General features: G+C 36.5%; 2 protein-coding genes, 1 non-coding gene and 1 pseudogene across 3 annotated transcripts; 3 read left to right on the plus strand and 1 right to left on the minus strand.

Moving 5' to 3' along the window:
- The first annotated feature begins 604 nt into the window (after positions 1 to 604).
- On the plus strand, positions 605 to 3555 carry LOC137935518 (uncharacterized; annotated as a pseudogene).
- TRNAV-CAC (transfer RNA valine (anticodon CAC)) lies at positions 2517 to 2590 on the plus strand. Its single transcript has one exon. It is a non-coding gene; the product is annotated as a tRNA-Val (tRNA).
- On the minus strand, positions 3043 to 8231 carry LOC137933968 (uncharacterized). The gene is made up of 3 exons (XM_068778122.1): positions 7937 to 8231; positions 3436 to 6088; positions 3043 to 3309 (listed from the first exon to the last, which is right to left on the minus strand). Exon 2 carries the CDS (start codon positions 6032 to 6034, stop codon positions 4022 to 4024), a length of 2013 nt encoding a protein of 670 aa, XP_068634223.1. The 5' UTR covers positions 6035 to 6088; positions 7937 to 8231; the 3' UTR covers positions 3043 to 3309; positions 3436 to 4021.
- Positions 8232 to 10371: 2140 nt separating this feature from the next.
- Positions 10372 to 18019, plus strand: LOC137934065 (syntaxin-132-like). The gene is made up of 13 exons (XM_068778272.1): positions 10372 to 10639; positions 11824 to 11946; positions 12090 to 12146; positions 14157 to 14205; positions 14405 to 14493; positions 14599 to 14672; positions 15726 to 15768; positions 15859 to 15919; positions 16052 to 16077; positions 16171 to 16248; positions 16912 to 16992; positions 17407 to 17472; positions 17707 to 18019. Exons 1-13 carry the CDS (start codon positions 10622 to 10624, stop codon positions 17875 to 17877), a joined length of 936 nt encoding a protein of 311 aa, XP_068634373.1. The 5' UTR covers positions 10372 to 10621; the 3' UTR covers positions 17878 to 18019.
- The last annotated feature ends 45 nt before the right edge of the window (positions 18020 to 18064 follow it).

The following is an 18064-nucleotide window of genomic DNA, read 5'->3' on the forward strand; positions in this document are numbered from 1 at the left end:
TTGAGTTTGAGCTTAGCCTCGAATTTAAAATTGTAATCGAGCTCGAATCCAATTTTTTTAACCGAGTTTTACTTCGAACTCGAACCAGGTTCAAGCTTTAATTTATATTTAAAACTATAAAAATTATAAAAATTACAAAATAAGTAAAAAAAAATATTGTGATGAACTTAATACCATTATTGTAGAGAAGTTTAAGATTTTGTAGGAGAGTATATTAATGTATAATAATCAATTTAATAGACTTAAAAAAATATCAAAAATAAATTTATCAATAATATTTATTCTATTGACAAACAACAAAATTTGATGTTGAGAGACTCAAAAAGGTTAAACTATCGATCATCTTTGAAGTTTGAGGTAGATAAAAGCAATTATCAACCGACTAAATAGGGAATTAATGAGAGTAATTAAAATAAAAGATATATTTTGTAAAAAAATCTATACTAACAAATCGGTTTATGAGTTAATAAACTGAGTTTGGAAAATTAGAACTTGACTTATTATACTTAACAAATTTTATTTCAAGTTTAAGCCGAGTTCAAGTAAAAACTGCATTGAGTAGAGTAGTGCTCGAATGTTGTTTTTTCCGCGTTTTGATTACAGAATGCGCTGGCTTCTCGACTGTTTCTATGTTGTTTTAGCTTCTGAGGTCAGTGATTGATGTCATTTTAATGTTATTCTAGCATTAAATGATGTGTGCAGATCACGTTTCGTGTCTTCTTTTTCATTATTATCTGTTGAGGATAGTGTCATTGGCGCCGTTGCTTTCCTGTTTTTAGTTCGTTCGACTGTGTTGATATTGTTATGATATTCTCTGATCTTAGAGGTCAGAGTATTTTTCGTGTGATTTTACGATTTTGCTTAGTGAGAGGTTTAGAAGTTTTTGGCGTGTTAGGTGGTAATGCATGTTGTTTTGGTCTCAGCTTTTGAGGGTTAGTGGCCCTTACTCCTCTTTTTGTGTGTTCTTATTTTAAGGCTCCTGAAGCATGATTCCTGAGTTTTGTTTTAGCAGTAGCATTTGGAGCTTGAAACGATGATAAACTTATCATGTCTTTTTCTTCTGAACATTCTTGTATTCATACTCAATTGGCTTTCTTATCGTATTTCAAAAGCTACAAGTTGCAATTACAGGAACAAAATAAATCCCAACATTATATATTTCTTTGTTGTTACTCGAAGCTTTCAGTTTGTGTTCTATTCCCGAATGCAATTTTTTTCATATTTTCTATTGCTTTCTTTGCTTATTGCATTGTTTCCTCTGCCGTAAAGATTGATGGCCTTTACTGTCAACAAAGAAAGTTTGCTGGTATTGATATGGTTAGTGGCACGGAACGTGGGAAACATAATGAATCTTAGTTCTGCCAAGTTGCGCTTAAAACACATCCCAAAATGATTAACCAACTTAAAAATCTATTTTTAAACTAATAAACTCAAAATTTTTAAATCATGGTTGCATCATGGTTCTGTTGCAGGTCATGGTTCCGTTCAATTATACCAATTTCATTGATGATCTGACCGAACAAGTTAAAAACGACGTCATCCCCATGAACCGAATAGACGACGCAGTGAGAAGGATCTTGCGTGTCAAATTCACAATGGGTCTCTTTGAGAACCCCTTGGCTGATACTAGCTTTGTTGATCAGCTTGGTAGTAAAGAACACAGGGAATTGGCAAGAGAAGCTGTCAGAAAATCACTAGTTCTGTTAAAAAATGGAAAATCAGCTGACAAGCCATTGCTGCCCCTACCAAAGAAAGCAGCTAAGGTCCTTGTTGCAGGCAGTCATGCTGACAACCTTGGTTACCAGTGTGGTGGATGGACAATCGAATGGCAAGGTCTCAGTGGAAATAATCTCACCAGTGGTACATACTTATCTTTTCTCCACATTAAAGTTCAGTGACCAATACATAGTATGTTTCTTTCTTAAGACAAATCCATCTAAACAGGGACGACGATACTTGATGCTGTCAAGGCCTCTGTGGATGACACCACTGAAGTTGGTCTTGAAGGAGAATCCGGATTCTGACTTTGTTAAGGACAATGACTTCTCCTATGCGATTGTGGTTATTGGAGAGCATCCTTACGCTGAAACTTTTGGAGACAGCATGAACTTGACGATTCCCGACCCCGGCCCCAGCACAATCAAGAATGTCTGCGGGGCAGTGAAATGCGTTGTAGTCATCATCTCTGGCCGACCTGTTGTCGTCGAACCTTACGTTTCGAGCATGGATGCCATTGTCGCTGCTTGGCTTCCTGGAACCGAAGGTCAAGGTGTGGCCGATGTCCTCTTCGGTGACTACGGATTCTCTGGCAAACTCTCCCGCACTTGGTTCAAGTCTGTGGATCAGCTCCCGATGAACGTCGGCGACGCACATTACGATCCACTCTTCCCCTTCTGGTTCGGACTGACAACAGAACCCAATGCAATATCTTCTGTCTCTTGCTTAAATAAGCTAGTCCATTTGGTTGCTTGGTTAGACAGAAAATACAGGTAAGTTTGTAATTTCTTTAATGTCAAGTCTGGGTGGTGTAGTTGGTTATCACGCTAGTCTCACACACTAGAGGTCCCCGGTTCGAACCCGGGCTCAGAATTAATTGGCATGATTCTTTTTTTTTTCTTTTTTTTTTTTTAATAAAGGGATGTTTTTCTGGTCTTGTCTAAAGTTTGTTTTCTTCGTCCCAATTACATTAAGTGGATCAAAACCCAACAATTCACATCCGGTTCTTATAACGCTGATGCAAACCTGAAACAAATTGTATACGATATCATCAACTTTATTTGAATCCAAGCAGGGCTTTCTTTGAACTAATCAAAGGTTTTGTATGGTTAAACATATCACATAATCATATTTATCATATTTATCATATATTAGAGTAACTGATGAAATGCCTAGCAATGGGTTAAACTCAAGGCATTTATTTGTTTTTTTTTTTTTAATTAGGATCCTTTTTACAAATCGGAAGCCGTAGTGAAGTTAACTACCGTTATAAGTACGAGGTCATCCTCTATCTGAATTAGTTAACTACCGTTCATGTCGCCACTTCTGCTCTGCACAAGGAACAAAATCCTGACAGATTTGCGCATTAATAATGGAGCATACTTTAGAATCGGTAGTTACCATCTTTCACAATTTCCCCTGCTCACTGAACCAATAATGGTTCAGAATTTCTGTCAAAACAGAGAAATGGGAATCCAGTCTCAATCCGGCAACCGGCTCCACTCTCTTACTCCAGATTCGCGTGTCACAATTGCACCACCCGCCTGGACCATCGCTCTTCCAGATGTGCTCTTCAGTTAATATCTTGAGATTCTGCATTTGCACATCAATGTTAGTATGCCACTCTCTTCTAATTTCCGAACACTGCCTATAAGAAAAGCCACAGAGACACCTGCAACAACTAAACGTCGGATTAAGAGTTTTAAAGAATGGTGGCACCTGGAATTGAAGCTGTTGCTATCTTCTTTCTCGGTCTGCTGATGATTCCAGGTAAGCTTCTGTCATCTGCTCTTCCTGTGGATTCAAGCAGCTAGAAGCAGTGCCAGTAGTGATGAGTGATAACTGACGAGAAACGACTCGTGAGAACAGGTTCCAAGCAGGATTGCTGCAGTAACTTCCTCGCAGATTGTGATCCGTTCAGTGTGGAGAGCAATGCTTACTGCAACCAGACTTGTGTCGAGAAGGGTAATTGTAAAGCGGGTGGCCTCTGTGAACACTCCTTCAGCTTCACTTTCTGTCACTGTAATTGCATTGCAAATTGAACCGCTATCTACCCATCTCAATGAAGAACAACGATAAATATGATAGCAGTCATATAGTGAATCAAAGAAGAGCTCCTTCTTCTCGATTGAGGAAATAGTTCTTTCTTCTCATTTGGGGTAATAGTCTTACAATATTTTATTCAAAATTTCATACAGAATTACACAACTGCTTACAGTTCCCATGGCTGAAAGCGATGCTCCTTCATGATCGGGAAAAGAAGTTCCATGCACATCAGTTAGATTTATATAATAACATTGGGCATTCATGCTACAGCAGCATCCTCACTATCTTTGGGCTTTTCATCCACACCTTCCCCTTCAACTGTTTTGATCTGGTTTAATATGTCAGCCTTTTCTGCCAGTGAAGCTTCTATCTTGGCTTCGATCTTCTCCAGTTTGGTTTTGAGCTTCCCATCGACTTTCTTCTTCTCCTTTTCACTTTTCTTTTTATCCATATCCACCTCAACATCTTTTACTTCCTCCTCATGCTTATCTTTCTTCTTCTTCTTCTCCTTCTTGTCTTTCCCTTTCTTCTTCTCCTTGTCAATGTCCTCAAGTTTCAGCTCCTCCGCAAGCTTATCGCCTTCTCTCTTTTCTGCGTTTCCATTTCCCTCAATATGGTCCTCTTCTTCAATTTTGATCTCCCTTGTGCTAATTTCAGTCTCATTCTTCTCTCCAGCCCTGACGTGTTCTTTGCTCACAACATCCTTCGATTCCTTGCCTTTGTGCTTCTTTTTCTCTCTCTTATCTTTCTTTATGTCCTTCTCTTCTTCAGCTTCAGTTTCTTTGTCCTTATTTTTCTTATCTTTCTGCTTCTCCTTTTCTTCCCCTTCTATTTTACTCTCCTTTGCATCTGATCCTTCATCTTTCTGTTTTTTCTTCTTCTCTTTCTTATCTTTCCCTTTCTCTTTTTTCTCGTCTTCAGTTTCAATTTCATTGCCCTTCTTCTTTTTCTGGTCTTTCTGCTTCTTCTTTTCTTCCCCTTCAACTGCAATCTCCTTCACATCTGATCCTTCATCTTTCTCCTTTTTCTTCTTCTCTTTCTTCTCTTTCTCTCTCTCTTCTTCAGGTTCAGTTTCCTTGTCCTTCTTTTTCTTGTCTTTCTGCTTCTTCTCTACTTCCCCCCCTGCTGTTTCACTCTCCTTCACATCTGATCCTTCATCTTTCTCCTTTTTCTTCTTCACTTTCTTATCTTTCTCTTGCTCTTCTTCAGTTTCAGTCCCTTTGTCCTTCTTTTTCTTGCCTTTCTGCTTCTTCTTGTCTTCCCCTTTAATTTCCCTCACCTTTACATCCAATTCTTCATCTTCCTCCTTTTTCTTCTTCTCTTTCTTCTCTTTATCTTTCTCCTTTTCAGTTTCAGTTGCGCCACCCTTCTTCTGTTTCTTATCTTTCAGCTTCTTCTTTACTTCCCCTTCCACTGCAATCTCCTTCGCATCTGATCCTTCATCTTTCTCCTTTTTCTTCTTCTCTTTCTTCTCTTTCTCTCCATCTTCTTCAGGTTCAGTTTCATTGTCTTTCTTCTTTTTTTTGTCTTTCTGCTTCTTCTCTACTTCCCCCCCTTCTATTTCACTCTCCTTCACATCTGATCCTTCATCTTTCTCCTTTTTCTTCTTCACTTTCTTATCTTTCTCTTTCTCTTCTTCAGTTTCAGTTCCTTTGTCCTTCTTTTTCTTGTCTTTCTGCTTCTTTTCTTCCCCTTTAATTTCACTCTCCTTCACATCCAATTCTTCATCTTTCTCCTTTTTCTTCTTCTCTTTCTTCTCTTTATCTTTCTCCTTTTCAGTTTCGGTTTCGCTATCCTTCTTCTGTTTCTCATCTTTCAGCTTCTTCTTTACTTCCCCTTCCACTGCAATCTCCTTCACATCTGATCCTTCACCTTTCTCCTTTTTCTTCTTCTCTTTCTTTTCTTTCTCTTTCTCTTTCTCTTCTTCAGTTTCAGTTTCTTTGTCCTGCTTCTTGTTCTTGTCTTTCTGCTTCTTTTCTTCCCCTTTAATTTCACTCTTCTCCACATCCAATCCTTCACCCTTCTGCCTTTTCTTCTTCTCTTTTTTCATTTTCTCTTTCTCGTCTTCAGTTTCAGTTTCTTGTTGCTCATCTTCGACATCCTTATCTTTTATCTTATGTTTTTCCACAAATTTAGCCTTTAGTTCAAGCTCCACATCTGTCTTTCCAGCATTTTCTGCTTCAGGCTTCTTTTCCTTGCTTTTAACTTTGACATGAGTCTCTGTCTTTTCAGCCTTTTCATCTCCATCGAGGATAGGTACTGATGAATCCATTTCTCAAGGTTCCAATGTAGTGCAAATAGAAATCCTAATCACTTAGGAACGTGCCTGAGAGTAAGAACAGCAAAGTTTTAAATTTAGTACCATGGGTCCTCATAAATACAGCTATAAGAAGCAATCTAATTCAAGAGTGACGATTCATTATTTCAATGCTACTAAAACAAGATTCTATCACTCAGCATCTTGGTGAAAACATGCCTAAATAGAAATTACAAAAGCTATATGAGCTTCTTATTATGACATAGATAACAATAAGACATGGTCAACAGATAGGAGAAGTAATCAATTCTAAAGAAGATGATGATACTGATGAAACAAAATTAAAAAACCATACAAGGGGAAGTTACTAGTTCTTGGATTGAAACCGGTTCCATCCCAAAATAACTAGCCAGTTATTGCTGATTTTCATTAGTTCATCCTTTGTCGTGCTCACAAACTGCATCTTTATGCTCCAAAAACAACCCATCTCCTGTTTCCAGAAACTACAAATATATTGCTTCCCAAAGACTAAAGAGGATGAATTAATTTCACTTTCTTACATTGAAAAATCAGAAGCACCTGGCTCAAATAGTTGGGCAAATCTGCCTAAAAATCAAATCCTCGTTACTTCACACCCTGATGATGTAATTGCTCGGGAATATCAAAAAGTTTGCCTGCTTCCATTGGTAGAACTTGTACAACCACATGCAAATTCATAGTAAAAGGTGCATATCTATTAATGAACCAAAATGAGTGATATTGCTGGTTGTTTTTAGCATTGTTGTGCAATCATCAGTACAAGAAAGTTCCCATAATAGGAAAAAAATAAAGCAAACGGACCAGGCAGAAGCAACTTGCACCATAACTTCCTGTTATAAAGAGAAGGCACAGCAACAGTTGCATCTACATGGTTTTAATTTTTTTCTTTTTGTCATTTTTTACTTTTGTCTCAAGCAAAACCACTGCCATGAAAGAAGGAAAAGTGAATGATATATCCTTCACTGCAAAACTCTAATCTATATCCTCTTTTCTCTTATCAGAAAACGCTATTTTCTTTCTGCATAACAAGATTCACCTTTGGACATTCTTTACTTGCAAAGAAGACGACAGAAATAGCAGCAGGACAAGTTTCGAGAGCGCATACATAGGGTCCAAAATCTACTGAAATTTCTTTGAAAACAAAAAGAACCATGCTTCACTTCTATTTTCTTTTCAAAAAACATGTTGTGCTTTCTTGTTGATAAATTTAAACTGCAATAATTGATACAATAGTTGTAAAAGGATAATGTAACCTGATCAGTCCCATAGCAATAAATTGCAAATCCTGAAACCAACTAGATAATTTTTTTGCCATTATTTGTCTTCCCTAAATCAGAAAATCAGAAGAAATCAATTCTCCGCTGAAGGTGTACCCCCTAAGGCAAGTTAAATAGGTAAATACCATTCAATCCACCTTTTTTTTCTCTAGCACCATAAATTTCTTCAGTTCCGCAGAAATAAGAAGATCGATCTCAACACACTTACACCACTTAACTAACGAAGAACTTATCTGACCATTCTCGACATTGTTTTCATAAGAAGAGAAACAATTAAAGCCATCTCAAATCAACCTCTGAATTCCACCTCTAAATATCAGAGAAACCGTTGCGAGATATATACAATTTCGCAAAACGAATCAAATCTGTTAAATAATTCCAAAACTAGAAGCCAGATAAAAATACAATTGAACAACAGACACAACATCCAAACAGAAGCTCCACGCAGTCACCATCAGATAACAAAAACATCGAAGAGACGAGTTATCTGATCAATTAAACAAAACAATGACAAAGCAAAAAAAGTTTCAGGACACCATTGAAGAGCAGAAACATCATTCAACTAATCGAAACAAAATAAAAAAACTAGATCATTACCAACCTCGATCAAAATTTTTGACGATAAAACCTGAATCGGCAATGCTCCCTCGGTTCTACCTCTCTTCCTCACTCGTCGTCTTCCAAAGCCACGGTCCTCGTCGAATATCGAAGAAGCTTCTGAGCTCAGCTGATAATCCTCGAAAGTCCTTTTCCTCCTTAAAATATAATCTCGACGTGACTTCGTCCCCACGCGTCGACATTCAGTTCAACCAGTTTCGGAAGTTCTGTACGTGCGTCGTCGTCGACAGGGAAGGTATCAAAATACGCAGACGCGTTTCCTTATTTTTATTACCATAAATGCCACCGACCTCTGCTGCTTCTGGTGGCGTCGCGATACGGACGCGGGTATGTCAAGAGTTGGTTATCACATGTGGATGGTGCCTGGTGGCAGCTGTTGTCGGCGGCTTTGGTTGAAATGTCGACGAAGATATATATTTTCAATTATGCCACGGGCTCTAAGTTACTAAATTTAGATTTTATACTAACTACACCATACTTATAAAATAAAAATTGTGATATAAAATGTAGATAAATTAAGGGAAAAAATTCACTTTCATTATAAAACTTCAAATATACCTAATTTTTAATTTAAACGTGACATAATACTTAGATTTATTCTTCTTTTTCTATATTTTCATCCCTTATATTCATCAAATTTGAATCGAATGATTTAAAAAAAAATTATTATTATTTATTATCTTATATAATCACCTACGGAGTAAATCATCGCACCTACTATCCAAAGAGAATTAATAAATTCTTTTTCGAGAGCTACCGAGTGATCCAAGAATTTGCCTATATGTCTATAAAAAAGATATCGTCGTGATTAATGTTTATTTTTTTATTGTTATTATTTTAATGATAAATAAATATAATAACAATGTCATAAATATAATAGATGAAATAACACTCTTGTAAAAATGTGACTTTTTAGAAAATAAAAATAAAATAATTGCAACCAAAGTTGGATGAAATCGCAATTCCTAGATAGTTCACAAACATATAAAGAGGGAGGATAATGTTTCCCTCTTAAAATTTTGCCCACTTAATTTTACACTTTCATGGTTATATTCTTAAATATTTTTCATTGGGAGGTGGGTTATATTGAGTCAATAATGGCGAATATTAGGCAATTCACTTAGATCTTTGTATGTTTAGATGGTTGCACATGAGTGTCAGATGTAAGACCATGTATCAACCACATAATATTGTATTTATATAGCATATAAGATGGGTGTCCACTTGATTGGATAATTGGTCGTTAATTCCATGAACCCGATCTCCTATTGATTTCACTTCCTTGGATTTTATGAATTGCAAAACATGTAATAGTGGAATTCAAATTTAACAAGGAAGTTTTATAGGGACATATTTAAGAGTCTAGAGTTGCTATTGTGAATGTTTTATTGTTTTCTTAGATAAAAAAAATTCCCCTAACTTGACCTATATTTTATTTATAAAATTAAAAATTAAAAATATTTTAAAAGTATATACAAATAATAATCAACCATTTTCTCTATAAAATTATTTTTATTTTTATTTGTCACATAAAGAAATTTTCAAAATGATTTTTTTTATACCTACATCCGCAAGCCAATAAATTAAATTGCATTAAAAAACACAGCTAGCATAGTGTTATAACCTGGCGAGTTAACTCTTGACTCGATCCTGTTGACTCAAGATGGGTCAGATTGGGGTGAGACTATTTCTTTCCATTCTAGGCCGAGTTTGTGTGAGTCTGCTTGAGTCCCAATCTGAGTTGGAATTATAGGAAGTGTAGTGATAGCCACTACCTAAACTTTTAAGCTTTTGATAATTCTAGTCATATCTCTCATAATCCTCCCATTGACCAAATCCTTTCAACACTAAAAACCGCACGCGGTAACTCTTTTGAGGGGCATATTTGTAAAATCCTATTTAAAAAAAAAAAAAGATTTCCTGTCAAATTTTGAACGTCATCCGAACCTGAGCCATTTATTTGACCGGAATTCGATCGACTGATAAATGGGTTGGGTGCCGTTTAATCAAAAGGACAAAAATTAAATCAAAGTGGTCTGGTTTAATTATTTGAATTAGACCAAACATTTTATTTTTTAATTTTTACAACTTAAAATATTTTTATAATAAATAATTTATAATTTTTTTTAAATTTATCTATTTTTATTTTATTAATATTTAAGTGGATTAACCATAACCTAATCCAAACTTGAATAGGTCGAGCATAAATCTATATCTTACACCTGTTTAATATATAGGTCGGGTTCAGTGGGATAAGCCGTATTCATAAATCCGGACCCGAATAGTAGTAAACGGTTGGAACCGAATATGACAGCCAATATGAGCTTGCTATTTTATTCTCGTTGGCGGCTGCCTTAGGCGGCTTAAGAAAGGTCAAAAGTTCGTGATGTTAGCCACTTCACGGTTTAAATTCGTCATTCCGCGTTGGAGTTTACAGATATTTCATTTTCGAATTACTTCGCCAAAAATCGAAAACAGCTTCACCTTCCTTCCCCCCGTAAAGTCCAATAACCTTGTTTCGAACCCTAGGCCAGGTTTCATCCGAGGCTTGGTCGAAATCTTCTACGGTTTTTATCAGCTTTCTCCTCATCTATTTTTTGTTTCTGTTTTTTTGCGCTGTGGTCTCCCATTTGTAAGCTCGTGGTATCGTCTGATCAGTTGCTTGAAGATGAATGACCTGTTGACGGTAATTATTTTCCCTGTACAACATCGGTTTCCGTCTTCTGTTTCTTAGTTCTGCTCTTTGGAGTCGATCCCAATCGTCTAGTTTGTATTTTAACTTGATCCGTTATGTTTTCTGGAAATCTGTTTGTGTGGAGCTTGGATGTACTGGAACTTACTGGTTGTGAAGCGTTGCTGATTCTTGAAGTATTTTAGAGTAAAATGTGCTGTAGAGAATCCGATCCTTATGTTTGAAGCGTTGGCGTTGGACAGGAAGTTTCTCTTCCCGTATCTCTTTCTTTCTTTTGTCGAGGACAGCTCGGGATTTTGGTGGATTGTTGAGTCTTCAGTGAATCGTAGATGACTGATCTGAGGGATAGTCGTGTCACTAATTCTGTTTTGGAATATTTATTTCAAAATTATTCAGACATGGATGAACTTGGAAGATTTTGAAAATCAATTTTCTTTCCGTTAGCGAGCTGGATTTTTGTACAAGTGTAGTTAATTTATCATGACTTCATGTCGTATGGACTGATACAATTGCTGGTGCAAACAGAACTTCTGTTAACATTAAATTGTGGATGCATAGGCTATATTTTCTCTCGATATTTTCCTACAGATATAAGATGAAATATCTCGAATGTTTTCAGTCAGAATAGCTTTTCTTTCCTAGTATGACTCTTAATATATCTTTGTCTCCAAAGAATCTAATGTGTGGTGGCAATGATGCTTGCATAGCCTACCAGGTGCACGTCAGAAATTGTTGTTAGTCTGGCACGTTCACTTTTCTTTCCTAGTATGACTCTTAATATATCTTTGTCTCCGGAAAATCTAATGTGTGGTTGTCATGATGCTTACATAGGCTATCAGGTGCGCGTCAAAAATTGTTGTTTGCCTGGCACGTTCAATGTGCATCTGGTAGGCTATGCAATAGAGGATTAATGTGCCAACTGAATATTTTCTTTCATGGAAATTAAAAGTGTCTACAATTTCTGTGCTCATGCTTTAGTGCTCTTTCAAGATAGCAGGATAGATTTACTGTTGAGGTCTGCATTATTCAGAAGAGCTTTGTTCATTCCTAAAAGTTTATCTAAGACAAGTTATCCCTTTGGTTCTTTTGAATATTTAATATTTAATGTTTACTATATTTCTTTTCTTTTTGAAAATGATATTACTGAATTTCTGTATAAACTTTTTGTTTTCCCATAGGATTCTTTTGAGATCCCTCGTCGTCAACCATCAAGAGATGGAGACATTGAAATGGGAAGACAAGCTCCAGCAAATCCTCCAGACAATCCTCCAGACCTCGGTTTGGACAATTTTTTTAAACAGGTAGATATCATGGTACCGGTTACAGGAGCAATCACCCAAAATTTAAAATGGGGTTTTGAGAGCAACAACAAATGTGAAGTTGACATGCTACCCTCAATCTGTGTTGCCAGTTAAATGATTGCCATTTTTCTGTTTCTATGTAGGTTCAAGAGATTGAGAAGTTGATCGATAAGCTTACAAAACTACTGAAAAAGCTTCTGGTATGTTTGTTTTTCCCCTCTTTTCTCATTGTTTATGTGACTGTTATCTGACTATCTACCACATGTACTTTATTCGCTTGCGCTTTCATTCTTTTTGCTGTTTAACATTACTTTTTTTATATTTTTTGTGAATGGTGGAATATTATTATAAAGAATAAGTCATGTACAACAAAGAGGGAGAGGCAAAGCTTCAAGCTTCAAGGTGAAGAGAATCCTCAACTAGTACATCTTGAAGAAAGATTTTTTCTTTGGCTCGAGTTTTTTGCATTTCAGCCGGACAGGAGTTGTGGATAGGGTTAATTTTAGCCTGAAACTAAGTGCCATCTTTATCTATGGCAATACATCACATCTGATGTCAATGTCTTTTGTTGAGTAATCAAAAGTTGTAGGGCCTGGAATTTAGTTGAGGGTGTCTTCAAGATTCAGAACATTAAATACATAGATACTTTTAAAAAAATGTTGAAAGTGAATGCTATAATGTACGGACATTTAACCCCACTCTTGCTTCACCACTTGTTGACAATTGTTAAATATTTAATATTTAAACTCATAAAACACAACTAGGGTTGATTAATGACACTCATTGCACAACCCACTTGATTTTTTTTATTCTTTTTTCTTCTATTCTGTGTGTTATTGAATGTCAAAATTATTCTTTCTTTATATCAAGGCAGTAGTTTAACTAGGCCAAGTCTATTTTTATATTGCATCATTATCTATTTTGAGAGGCTAGATAGTCTGGCAAGGTTCCTCGCTTGCAAAAATCTCCCTCTTCCATTCAAATAGGGGTGGGCACAGGTCGGATTTCTGAAACCCGGCCCAATGGGCACCTCTACATCCAACTAACTTGGGCTTTCATTTTTCCTTGGTCGCCCTACAAAGACAGGTGAGAGAGGGCTTTGAAAAATGACTATCTACATGTATGGGAGAGGTGCTCTCATTCATGGTAAGTTTGGGATCCATCTTTGCACCCAGCTTGCTTCCTGAGATCTTATCTCAATGCTACAATAGGAGCCTTTCAAAATTTGGCAGATTCTCGGGGAAGTTCGCACAGCTGCTGCCCCATGGTTGCTCTGGAAAGAACATAACCAAAGAGCATTAATAAGGGATTTTAGTTCCAGGGGTGGCACATTGAGGGTATATTGCACTCCATACTGATTCAGGTCAGTACCTACAAGTGACTTCAGTGCAATCTCTTGGAGGCATTGGAAGGTGGTTCTACCTTCAGTGCTTGTCTCCTGTCTAGACTCTCATCTTGGATCCCTCCTCCTGTGGGGTGGTGGCTTAAGCTTAACATTGCATTCAGTTGGTAATCTGGGAACTACTGGAATTGGCAGGATCATTAGAAACCACACAGATTCTGTCCTTCTTGCCTGCTCAGGTCCCCTAGGTGTCAGTGATTCTGCAGAAGCAGAAATAATAGCTCTTCAACATGGAATCAATTTATTCTCTAAGAAAATTAACTGACTAGTGACTATCAACGGAGATTCAGTCACCATTATTAGTTGTATAAGGGGAAACTCCTCATCTCCTTGGAGGCTTGCCTATATTCTTGTGTAGATATGTACCCAGCTTGTTGTTTATTGGCAGCATACTTTTTTTTTTTTTTTTGAAAACTTCTTGGCAGCATACTTGTAGAGCTGCTTTCTCAGATACATTGGCTAAAGATGGTATCTCCCGTCAATCCTCGGCTGTTGGAGACACTCTTCTTATTGCTGTTTGAGGACTTATCATCCTCTCAATTATATTCTTTCATTCTTTTGCGGTAATGTATGACAATTTCAAAAAAAAAAAAAGATCCACAACCTTGTATGAATGTGTGATTTGGTCCTGTCCACTCAACTGTACCCTTTCTGGAAGGATAAATGAGGCTATCTATTGATGTATATGGGATGTCTCCTTTGCAGTCATCCAGGCAATCAATTTCACCACTCCTCTCCTTCCAAAGAAAAACAAAAAACACTTGCCATGAACTGTTATGTCATTAAATTTTTTTTTGTTACCATGCAGGATGCACATGAGGAGTCGAAGGCAGTTACCAGGGCTGCTGCTATGAAAGGTGACTATCTTCTTCTTTTATTTCTTTTTGTTGATAAAAGAATTTGAGCATTGAATGTAACTCCAAGGAGCTCAAAGTCATAATTTTCTCTTTGACAATTTCCCTGAAACTTGTGTGAACAGAAGTCCTTCTAGTTTTAACGAATTTATTGTTTTCTTTGATTTGTGATTATTGATTTAGTAGTAATACTTGCTTGCAGCAATCAAGCAGCGTATGGAGAAAGATGTAGATGAAGTTGGAAAAATTGCACATCTTGCAAAGTCAAAAATTGAGGAGCTTGACAGAGATGTAAAATCATTTTATTTTATTTTTTAATTCATTTTTTGCCTAATGTCTATCTTATGCTAAAATCTTTTTATGTTGTTTTATAAATTTATTTTTTAATGTATTCAGAACCTATCTAATAGACAGAAGCCTGGAAGTGGGAAAGGGACTGGTGTTGACCGATCAAGGACTTCTACCACTATGTATGTTTGTGTCGAATTCTTAAAGCATTCTATTTGTTTTTTTTTTTTTCTTTCTCTCTGTATTCTTCTTTTACCCCCTGAAACCAACTTGTCACTATGTCAAAGCTGGGTAAATAAAGTTTGATCCAAGAGTATAGTTGAAGATGTATGATAAAAAGTCTCTACCAAGGTGGCCATATAAGTCGATGCCTCCCCTTTGATTATTTTATTTTGTTTCATTTATGAAGAAGAAAGTTCACTCATATGATGTTAAATGCTCTATTTATTTTCTTCAGTTGTTATCGGTTGGTATACTTCAGCAAGAAGACTGCCTTGGCATTTACTTTCTTTGTATTATGAGGTTTATAGTTTATTTGATGATATTACAGTCTCTTCGAATCATGTAGCTTGAAGTGCTAATTACATTGGGGTTTTTTAGCTAGGATTGGTGTGTCTCTCTAACATCTTGATGTGGGAGAGGTTTTATCAGTAGGTTTGCTTCTGCAAGAAGACTACCTTGGAGTTTACTTTCTTTCTATGATGAGGTTTATAGTTTATGTGATGATAGTGCAGTTTCATGGACTTGTAGTTTGAAATGCTAATTATGTAGCGCTTTTCTTAGCTAGGATAGGTGTGACACTCCAACATCTTGATGTGGGAGAGACATTGCTACTAGATTCAGGTTGATATTTTTTTCTTTTGGCTGGTAGTCACTGACCTTTCTTGGATTATGTTGTAAATCCTTTTCTTCTTACTATTTAAAAAAAAAAAGAAGCATGTATTTTATCTTCTTTTCTTGGGTAGTATGTTAACTTCTCTTTTGGTGTCTACAGCACTATTTTTGGTGCAAACAAATGCACCTGGACCTCTTTTGTTTGATGCATAATCTTTACTCTTTGTATACTTCTCAGGATAATGAGAAGATTTGTGTTAAAAAAATATGACAAGCACTCATCTTTATATTGTTAATTGTATCTTGAAATCTTCTCTCTCAAGAGTGGTTGATTAATAAATATTATTTCTCAGTTCTCTCAAAAAACATTCTTGACTCTATACCCATTTTGACCTTGGCAGTGCATTAAAAAAGAAGTTTAAAGACAAGATGTCTGAGTTCCAGGTAATCTAGTTGTATAAAGGGAATCCTGCTACTGAGACCATATTCTTCCGTTTAGTTGTCCCAGTTTTTGTAAACTGGCTTGTTTTGCAGACTCTAAGGGAGACTATCCATGGAGAGTATCGTGAGGTTATTGAGAGGAGGGTTTTTACAGGTTCTTACGATTCTTGGACTTTATCTGATATCATAGCAACTGCAGTTTCTGTTTCATTTTGTGATATTTAATTTCAGATGTTGTTTCAATGTTAACAATTGTGCATCTTTTTGGCGATTCTTTCCGGTGCAGTAACTGGTAAAAGAGTAGATGAAGAGGTCAGATTTCCTCCTTTCAACTTTTCATGTATAATCATTTCATAATCTTCATTCTGGTGCCATAAACCTCTTTTTTTTTTTTTTTTGGCACAGACTATTGATCGGTTAGTGGAGACTGGTGATGGCGAGCAGATATTCCAGAAAGCGATTCAGGAACAAGGCCGAGGCCAGGTCTGTCTTTTGTTCAAGATGAACATTGGTAACTCTTACTCGTATGGACAAGTGAACAATTTCGCTAACATTGTGTAGTGGCATCTCTTTGGTGAGAGTAGTGTGGTTTGACATCTCTTTAAATCTTCAAGTTTTCTGTACTCGCTTGAGCGTAGCTTCTTATGAGCTTCCAAAGTATTTGTGATTAGCCAACTTTGTAACTCTTCAGCCAACTAAAATTTTTAGACTAGGCATATGAATTATTTGATGGATTCGCAAAATGGATAAAAACCAAGTTGAGGCTCCATTCAGAGCCCTTGTCGGAATTTTGGGGAAAACAGCACAATCACTCCATAGAGTAGCTCAGGTTTCAATTTTGGGGATATTTTGTTATTTCACTGTTGTATTGGATCATTTTGACAGTCTGAGCTAATGAAGCATCATAAAATTCATGTGACCACAACTAATCGATTTAGTTTAGCTTTCACATAAGTTAAAAAGTAAAGCATAAAATATTAATACAAAAGATCAGCCAAAGCAAAGAAAGAAAGCATCTACTCTCATGTCTGCCAAGCTGGTTACCATTCAACCGCCGATTATGATATTCAAAATAATGGGTGGTCTGTCAGAATTTTGTTTTGTTTTCTTCTTTACTGCTTAGTTTTGAAGAAACCTTCCATGCAGATAATGGACACGATGGCAGAAATACAGGAGCGTCATGATGCAGTAAGAGACCTTGAGAAGAAGCTTCTTGACTTGCAACAGGTACACCCTTCTCTGGCAAATGTTAAAGAGTAGGTCAATGATCATTTGCATACCAGGACAAGTCAATATCTCAAGATTAAGTCTATTCTTATATGTTCCAAGTCAAGTCAATATCTGGAGAATAGAATTAACATTCATATACTTGCCAAGTCGTTGTAATCCATAGAACAATTATGTTGGATATCAGCAGTTGGATATTGTCCGTAAATCTTTGAACCAGATAAAACTTTGTTATGTGGGAAAACATAAGAACAAATTTAGTGCATAGTTTTGGCTCACAAACTCCCAGAGTAGTTCTTTGATGGTTTAGTGTTCACTTTCTGCTTGTGTGCTTTTCTCTTGCCCTTGAAAACTTGAATCTTCCTGATTTTCCTCTTTTTTTTTTTTATGGTTTGTGTCCATTTTTCTGTATAGATTTTCATGGACATGGCTGTCTTGGTTGAAGCACAAGGTGACATGCTGGACAACATTGAATCCCAGGTGCGAGCCATATATTCCTTGCTGGCTAATAAATCTCTGTAGATTATCATTCCAACAAATAGCTGTTGATTGGAAATAAAAATAAAGCTCTGATTATATTAAATTAAAAATATGATTAATGTGTAGAAATTTATGAGATCTCTGTTTCTGCATCGGATATTTTTCTTGAGTAGTACGTTCCTTTGCTTGTAAAACTCAGATATTTTCTGAGAAAAATATTCTCTGTTTCTCCAGGTTTCAAGTGCAGTTGACCATGTGCAATCCGGCACAACCATGCTCCACAGGGCAAAAAGTTTACAAAAGAGTAGCCGGAAATGGATGTGCATAGCTATTATCATTCTTCTCTTAATCGTTGTCATCATTGTTTTAGCAGTGATCAAGCCGTGGAGCAAGAACGGCGCTTAATGGTAAAATACGTAATCTGTAACATAATAGTATCTCTATCAGTTTTTTCTTTTGTTTTCGTTTTGGGGAACCCGGACCTTTTGTTTTAAAGCCTCCAGGAGCTTTCTACTTTCCGCTGCTCGTTATTTCATTTATTTTTTCCCCTCGTTGTGGCTATTTCGAGCTATGATCTTCCAATTCTTTGAAC

This window comes from Aristolochia californica, unplaced genomic scaffold (assembly GCF_029961685.1).
Source record: "Aristolochia californica isolate CCGP_79_NKW_82.1479 unplaced genomic scaffold, dmAriCali1.0.hap1 SCAF_6, whole genome shotgun sequence".
Lineage (NCBI taxonomy): Eukaryota > Viridiplantae > Streptophyta > Magnoliopsida > Piperales > Aristolochiaceae > Aristolochia > Aristolochia californica.